The sequence below is a fragment of the Phallusia mammillata genome, chromosome 3 (assembly GCF_965637545.1).
Source record: "Phallusia mammillata chromosome 3, kaPhaMamm4.hap1.1, whole genome shotgun sequence".
In the NCBI taxonomy this organism is placed as follows: Eukaryota; Metazoa; Chordata; class Ascidiacea; order Phlebobranchia; family Ascidiidae; genus Phallusia; species Phallusia mammillata.
The window spans coordinates 8400724-8409512 of NC_137254.1; the positions used below are offsets into that span (position 1 = coordinate 8400724).

Consider the following 8789-nt stretch of genomic DNA (forward strand, 5'->3'; position numbering starts at 1 on the left):
AAGTAATGAAAATCAAAGGTATTTGTAAAAATTGGGCTCCTTTTGACTGGTAAAATCCGCAATTTGACCTGGCAACATTGAATCTGATGTTTGATTAATGCTGTTAGGGTGGCGGTTTTCTTACCAGATTGGGCTGGTTTGTAACATAGAGTTGTGGGTTATAATCATGGCGCCCTCTATTACAGGCCTGGACATCGGTCACGCTTGATTCGAAACTGGAGGCGGATGGTTTCGAATAAGTTTTTAGCGATAGTCTCTGTAGTCTGAACTCTGAAGTTTTTAAAAGCTTTTTTAGCAAAGAAACTATTGGATTGCGTTTAAATTTTGCTTGTTAGGGCGCAATAAATAATATTTAACGCACGGTAGGTCTTTTTATGCAATGTTTAGTTAACTGAACTTTTGTTTGTAGCGCATTTGGCATTTCTGCCTAGTATAAATGAAGGTTACGTTATTGTTTGTTTACTCAGAATCTTCATGACTGGGGGATGAAAGTTGCAAACAATAAACGCAGTGTAACGACCGCTAGGTGCGCAGCCTGGCCCTGCGCCGTTCGTCACACTAGATAACCCTTTTTTTAGTAAAACGCGCCCGTCCTACAGCCTGTCCTCCAAGACGACCCACTCTTGCATTTGCAACGAATGTTCTTTTTTGGCGATAAAAGGCAACGCTGACGAATAAACCAAGACGACAACGTCAATAGCAACGGCAACGGTTTTTCTGTAACCACAAATAATTTACATAAGCCATACGTATACATTATGACGTCATAGCGACCATCACACAATAAGCAGTTTTAACAGTACACACAAGGTTTTAAACTAAATCTACATTAATCGGTCATATTTTACATTAGATTACTTCCAAATTACTCATAACAAGTCAAGTTACTGTTAAAATACACATTAACACAAGTTAAACACAAATCAAGCAAAAACATAAAACATACCAACTGTTGGGTAACCAGGGCTTTACTAGCACGCGGCTAGAGGTTCCACAACTGACAATTCAGCATTTTAGCTATTGCTCTTAACATTTACAGTTTCACTATAAACAAAATAGTCACAAGAAATTAGGATAAATTCACTTAAATTGACTGCAAACCTAGCAACTAACGCAGCTCACAAAAACGTGGCGTTCAAAGCACATGCTCTGTCGCGGATGAATATTTCAATACGTCACGAATAAACGAGAACTTCCAAGCGGAAATCACCCAAGCGGAACAATTAATTCTCGCTGTAACATACCCCCCGACGATGTGCGAACCCATGAGAACATCTTTACAACACACAAACAGCGAGAAAGGAAACATAACGAACAAACACAACATTTTAAGCCTTCATAATCAAACACAACTTTGCCACCGGTCGTTTGAACGATCCAACGTGCGTTTTAACCAAAGCACTTCGCACAAACCCGGACTTATCCGGGTACGTTTCCACGATTCTTCCGGTGAGCCATTTTCCTCGTGGTGCCGAGTTGTCGACCAACAGGACCAGATCACCAGCGTCGAGGTTCTCTTCGGGAAATTGCCATTTCTGACGCGTCTGTAGCGTCAGCAAGTACTCATTTGTCCATCGGACCCAAAACTGGTCGGCCAAGTACTGGACCTGGCGCCAGTGTCGTCGAACGTAGTTGTCTTCCTTCACATATTTGACAATCGCTAGCTCAGCCCTTTCAAGATCAGCGACAGTCAGTCTTTTGGATAGCTGTCGGTTCTTCTGAGAACGCAGATAGTCATTGAATCGCTGGAGCCAAGCAACTGCCTTCTTTAATTTCTTCCAAGAAGAATAGCGACAAATTAAATCATCAAACAAACACTGCTCCTCTGCAACATGCACAGCCAACATTTTCTTCGGTTTCATGTTTAAATATTCCTCGGGAACATCTTTGGTATTCACAGGATTCGTAGGCCAGTGACGTTCATCGCTGCCTAAAAACGAAGGTCCGGTGAACCAACGCTTGTTTTGGAGAAAAGCCTTTACAGTACACCCACGAGATGCGTCATCAGCTGGGTTTAGTGCAGTAGGAACATGCTTCCACTGCGACGCGTCGGATCCTTCCTCAATTTTTGCCAGTCGGTTGGCGAAAAAGGTACAAAAACGCTTATTTACGTTGTAAATGGATTGCAGAACTGCAGTTGAATCGGTCCAAAACACGGATCGTCCGATATCCAAGTCAAGTTCCTGCCTTAAAACTTGGTCCATCTTGACAGCAAGAGTAGCTGCGGTCAATTCCAATCTGGGAATAGACACCATCTTCAAAGGCGCAAGACGGGCCTTTCCAGTAACAAAAGAACAATGCACATTGCCTTGTTCATCCACTGTTCGCAAGTATGCGACTGTTCCATATCCACAGGAAGACGCATCTGCGAAATGATGCAGCTCGTGCGTCTTGACTTCAAGTCCAGTGGTCTGAAAACACCTTTTAATCTTAATTTCTGATAGACCTGGAAGCTCAGAAATCCATGCGTTCCATCTCTTTTCTATATCCGGTGGAACTTCCTGATCCCAGCCATAATTTTCTTTGCAAAGCTCCTGCAAAAGCTTTCGCGCATGTAATATTACAGGCGCAACGAAACCCAGGGGATCGAACAAGGAGCTGACCACGGAAAGTATTCCTCTCCTCGTTACAGGCTTCTTTTTGACCTTTACGTCAAATTCAAACACGTCGGAGCGAAAATTCCACAACACTCCAAGCACACGTTCCATGTGCTTTACATCAACATTTAATATAATGGACTGTACAGATCTATCTTCGGTTGGGACTGACGTCAACACACGCTCGCTGTTGCTCACCCATTTTCTGAGCCGAAATCCTCCGAGCTGCAACAATTCACGCAACTCTCCAGCCAATTTGATTGCATCGTCTTCGTTCCTTACGGACTTCAAACAATCGTCCACGTAGAAGTTTTGTTTCACTGTCGAAACCGCTTCAGAACTGAATTTCTCCTTGTTATCTTCAGCAGTTTTCTGCAAACAGTACCCAGCACAGCAAGGAGACGAGGCTGCACCAAATATGTGCACCAGCATCTGGTAATCAACGGGTTCTTGTGATAAATCGCCTTCAGGCCACCAAACGAATCTTAGTGCAGATGTATCGATCGGATCAACCTTTACCTGGTGAAACATCGCTTCTACATCGGCGACAAAAGCAACTGGTTCCTGGCGAAATCGGACAAGCGTCCCAAAAAGACTGTTGAGTAAATCTGGGCCTTGCAAAAGCTGGTCATTCAGCGAAATATTATGATATCTGGCGGCGCAGTCAAAGACGACCCTCACCTTTCCTGGTTTCTGCGGGTGTAGAACCGGGTGATGCGGCAGGTACCAAACAGCGCCATCTTCCGGCTCCTTTTCGTCGCCCTTTAAACGTCTGGCATATCCCTCGTTCAAGTAGGTATCCAACGTTTGCTTGTACTTCTCATACAGCTGCGAATCAGTTTCCAATCGCCGTTTCAAGTATGACAAACGCTTCATTGCCATAGCACGGTTATTTGGCAAGTTTGGAGCACCTGGTCTCCATGGCAATCGCAGTTGGTAGTGTCCGTCATGACACTTGACTGAGCTTTCCATCTGCTTCAATGCGTATCTGTCTTCTTTCGACAGTGTCGTTCCGGGTGACAACGCGGTTTGGCCAAAGTCGCTTTCCCACATGCATTTTATCTGTTGGTGCAACGTTTCGTCCTGCGAGGTTACAAAATTCACCCGTATCTGTGAACTTCTTGAACCATTACTATGACAAGGACCTACAAGCGACCAACCGAGCATAGAACGCACGGCACTTGGCTCCTTTCTTCCGCCTCTTCGTTCATCATTTATCCAGAACACCTCGGGAACGTTTGCTCCAATCAGCAACATGACTTCCCCATGGGGCAAGACAGGAAACTCTAAATTACGCAAGTGAGGCCATCGCCAAAGCGACCCTTCCGGTATTCTGTTTGGGGAGACTGGCAAACTGTCCACGCTCAAAACGTCGTTTAATCGTACGGATTGCTTCCCGTCAAGCGACGCCACCATTAAATCAACGGCCAAACCTTCTCTTCTCTGTGACCTATCACTGACAGTGGTCAAGGAGTACGTTGTCTTTCTCCCCCCGACGTCCAGCTGCTCGATCAGTCGTTTGTCACACAAGGTTGTAGTCGATCCTTGGTCCAAAAAGGCGTAAGTTTCCAGTTTTCTACCATTATTGGCCGTAACCTTTACCGGCACTATGTTAAGGTATACACTCTCTGCATGAGTGCTCATGCAAGTCCAGGTGACAGTTGCATTTGATGATGTGGGTTTCTCTTCTGAGGCCTGCGTAGACGCTTCGCGCACGGGTGCAGTTGAAGAAGTCTTCCATTCTGTCCAGTGCAGAAGGTTGTGATGCTTTCCACGGCATCCGCCGATGGTGCAAGAGCTTGGTAAACTACATGTTCTTGCTATATGACCCTTTACGAAACAATTGTCACACAGCCGAACTTGACGCAGAAACTTCCTTCGCTCTACAAAGGTCTTCCTTTTGAACACGTCGCAATTGCCAAGGTCGTGCGATTTACTGCACAAGGGACATCCCTGCTTCTGAGGACTTCTCGGTTCAGCCTTACGCTCGTTTCCCGGAGCAACCGATGTCGCATGAGTCGATGCTCTTGACCTCGTCGAAGGAGATTTGCTGCGCCTTTTCTGCGCATCTCTGTCCTTCCGAGGACCCAACACTCGACCAAACATCGTGGTTCCAATGTACGCTTCCTTCTTAACGAATTCAACAAGGTGACAGAAACGAGGCTCTTCCCCATTCCTTTCGATTTTAGCTGCATGTCTTCTCCATTGACTTTGCAGTGCAAACGGCAACCGCTTTATTATATTCAGCATATTTTCAAAATTGTTGATGTCTGCAAAGTATCCAAGATGCGTCAAGGTGACCAGACACTCTTCTAATGCCTGCGCTAGCTCTATCAATCCGTCAGTATCATCGGATTTCAGATAAGGCCAGTGACTTAGCTTATCCACGTATGCACGTGCGATAATGATAGGACGTCCGTAACGCTCGAATAACAACTCTCGAGCCCTTCGGTAACCTTCCGGAGGGTCAAGGCTAACGCAAAAGGCAATCATTGCATGTGCTTCTTTTCGACAGTATTGGATGAGATAATTAAGCTTCACACTGTCGCTGTCTACACGTCGACCAATATTTTCGTCAAAGCTTATCATGAAACGCGTGTACATTAGCGGATCACCATCAAAATACAATAGCTGTGGCCTGGGAAGCTCCATCCCTGCCTTCAAGACTGCAGCAACACGACACAGGTCACTCACCTCCGGCTCATGATTCAGCACTTCCGTTTTTGGTTTAGGTTCGCAACGCGAGGAGGACGGAATGTCCGTTACCTGCGCTTCTGAACTGCTTCTATTAATAATGCCGGAGTCTGATGCTTGCTTTTCCTCTTTTACTACTTCGGGTTTGGTCTCAGGTGAGAAGAGGACTGGTAAATCAACTTGCTTTTCTGGCTGAAATCCAGCAAAACATGACCCAGATGAAGACGTCCTTTCCCATATCTCTGCTTCAACTGTGGCGGATTTTATCTTGTGGTCAGCTTCGAGAATTTTTATCTGGTTTTCCGCTTCCATCGTTTTCTGCAAAAGATTGGTCTCTGCTTCCATCTTTTTCTGCAAAAGATTGGTCTCTGCTTCCATCTTTTTCTGCAAAAGGCTGCTTTCTGCTTGCATCTTTTTCTGCAGAAACTCTTTTTCTAGAAGTGCGACCTCTTTTCTCACACGCGCCTCAGTACGCTTGCAACTCGACCTCGAGCTAGCATATGAACCAGTCTTACTTCTTGAACCAAAATCGCTGACCGACGGTTCCTTACTCGAATGTTCAGGCGGTTTGGAACGCCTTACTTCCTCTAACCATTCATTTGTGCGCGCATCAAATTCTTGCTTGCCACTTCTCAAACTTGAGAGCGCAGCATTAATTGTCCTTCTTTCCTTTTTCTTTTTTACAAAATCCAGTCGTGTTGTATGTTTGCCAACACAATCGTCGTACAAGACATCAATGGCCGAAATCTTCTCCTTTAACTGTTGCACATTCGAGGAATCAATCATAATTTCCTCTGCATCTTGATATGTCAAGTTTAGACGTTTTACTAAACTGACAAGCATGCGTTGAGATTCAACCATCTTGATAACTTTGCTTATGCACAATTCAAAGTCCAAAGTTGAAATCTTCAATTTCAACGAGTTCCATGAGTTGAAAAACTTTATTTTTCAACGATTTCCGTAAGTTGAACACTTGTGTTCCAAAAGTTGAAAAACTTTATTTTTCAACAGTTTTTCCGTAAGTTGAAAAACTTTAATGTAACGACCGCTAGGTGCGCAGCCTGGCCCTGCGCCGTTCGTCACACTAGATAACCCTTTTTTTTAGTAAAACGCGCCCGTCCTACAGCCTGTCCTCCAAGACGACCCACTCTTGCATTTGCAACGAATGTTCTTTTTTGGCGATAAAAGGCAACGCTGACGAATAAACCAAGACGACAACGTCAATAGCAACGGCAACGGTTTTTCTGTAACCACAAATAATTTACATAAGCCATACGTATACATTATGACGTCATAGCGACCATCACACAATAAGCAGTTTTAACAGTACACACAAGGTTTTAAACTAAATCTACATTAATCGGTCATATTTTACATTAGATTACTTCCAAATTACTCATAACAAGTCAAGTTACTGTTAAAATACACATTAACACAAGTTAAACACAAATCAAGCAAAAACATAAAACATACCAACTGTTGGGTAACCAGGGCTTTACTAGCACGCGGCTAGAGGTTCCACAACTGACAATTCAGCATTTTAGCTATTGCTCTTAACATTTACAGTTTCACTATAAACAAAATAGTCACAAGAAATTAGGATAAATTCACTTAAATTGACTGCAAACCTAGCAACTAACGCAGCTCACAAAAACGTGGCGTTCAAAGCACATGCTCTGTCGCGGATGAATATTTCAATACGTCACGAATAAACGAGAACTTCCAAGCGGAAATCACCCAAGCGGAACAATTAATTCTCGCTGTAACACGCAGTTTTAATGTATCACATCCGATATTCATATCACATCCTTATAGCTGAGTGGATAGATGATTCTTTTATGACATTTTGTTTTTGGTCAGAATGTCACATTGAATTATTATTTTCTCAGAAACAAACAACAGGATGACTTTGATTTTCTTTTTTAACGTTCGTTTCTCTTATGTAGAGTATATGTACTGATCTTCAATAAAAGCAGATTATAAAATTACCATTATGGGTAGAAAGTGTTGTGTGACAGGTTGCAGAAGTGGCTATGATTCACAAGACAAAACCTCAGTTTTTCGGTTGCCCCGTGATAAATGTCAACGTTTGAGATGGATTAGTGCAATACCTCGTGATAATATTCCAGACAAAGCAGATACAATTGTGTGTGAGAAGCATTGGCCAGCAGGGTATGAGAAGCTGTTATCATATGGCAGATATCGACCAGCAAATCCACCTTCAGTTTTTACTTGTGTACCACAAAGTTTAATTCCCACTGCCAGCAGCAAACCAAGATCCACGAAAAAGGCTTTGTCAAACCAAAGAAGCATTTTTGAGGATGAGATCAATGAATTGGAAATGAAAGATAGGTTACCTACAGATTTAAATGAATTAATTGAGTCCTTGAACAAACGTTCTTTTCCTGTCCCTGTAATTTCTTATAAAAGTGATGATAATGTGATAATCCAGTCTAAACACTGCATATCTGGAGTACCTTCATTTTATATTAAAATTTCAAATACTTTCACTCATGAATGTTTTCATGTTGGTGTAAAATGCACCATTCCTTCATTGCGTTCTAACAAGGTTTTCACATTAGACAGATGGTCACACATAGAAGAGGCAGTTAATTATCTTTGTCATACAGAAGAAAGCCATAATAGCAAAGTCATATCAGATTACAGAAACTCAATTGCAGCTGCACAGATGGTTGGCAAGCCTGTATATTCGGCTGAGGCATTTACAAGGGCCTTTGATTATTTTGCCTCATCCAGATCAACTTATGAAAGGTTTAGACAGGATCATAAGCTTCCCAGCACCAAAACAATAACAAGAATTACATCCCGAATTGGCAATACTGATGACTTGGTGTTCTTAAATGAAGTAAGCAAAAGTTTAGAAACCAAACAGAGAAATAGTATTATTATGATTGATGAAATTTATGTGAAAGCATCTCTGTCTTATCATGGTGGCACAGTTTTTGGAAAGGCAAAAAATAATACAGATCACTTAGCACGGACAATACTTGCAGTAATGGTTAAATGTATGTTTGGAGGGCCACAATTTTGTAATCATCACATGAGCTGATAATAGTTCTCAACGGATCCCTAAATCTGATGTCTGTACCTGGTCGTCTTACATTAACAGTTTTCCAAAACTTGACAAACATTTTTAAAAACATTAAGGTGGCATGGTTGTTGTGGTCTACAACTGCTGTGTGTGTTTCTAAAGCAACTATGGTTTCCTCTGAAAACACTCTCAAGCATGTAAGTACATTTTGGCGCTCAATGGGTCTTGGATAGACTGCAATATAATTTAGCCTGGATAGTTTAAGTAATGAATCTTCTTCTGCCTTGAATAAATCCCTTAAATCAGACCACCTTGCAACACAATCATCCCCTGAATCATCTTTAAACCTAATTTCTCCACACTTTTCAGACAGCCAATTATTTCGAATGCACTTCAATAAATGGACATAGTCAAATAAAAGATGTATTTGGTCATTTCTTGTGACC

The 8789-nt window shown here is 42.6% G+C and overlaps 2 protein-coding genes across 2 annotated transcripts; one reads left to right on the forward strand and one right to left on the reverse strand.

The window, feature by feature from the left end:
• Nucleotides 1-1328: 1328 nt before the first annotated feature.
• Nucleotides 1329-6152, reverse strand: LOC145219431 (uncharacterized). The gene has a single exon (XM_080086798.1). The coding sequence runs from the start codon at nt 6150-6152 to the stop codon at nt 1329-1331; it is 4824 nt and encodes a 1607-aa protein (XP_079942924.1).
• Nucleotides 6153-7234: 1082 nt separating this feature from the next.
• LOC145218698 (uncharacterized) lies at nt 7235-8386 on the forward strand. The gene has a single exon (XM_080086104.1). It carries the CDS (start codon nt 7285-7287, stop codon nt 8359-8361), a length of 1077 nt encoding a protein of 358 aa, XP_079942230.1. The 5' UTR covers nt 7235-7284; the 3' UTR covers nt 8362-8386.
• The last annotated feature ends 403 nt before the right edge of the window (nt 8387-8789 follow it).

Coding starts and splice junctions, on each gene's coding strand:
- LOC145219431 (XM_080086798.1), bottom strand. CDS start 6,152: ATGGTTGAATCTCAACGCATGCTTGTCAGTTTAGTAAAACGTCTAAAC.
- LOC145218698 (XM_080086104.1), top strand. CDS start 7,285: ATGGGTAGAAAGTGTTGTGTGACAGGTTGCAGAAGTGGCTATGATTCA.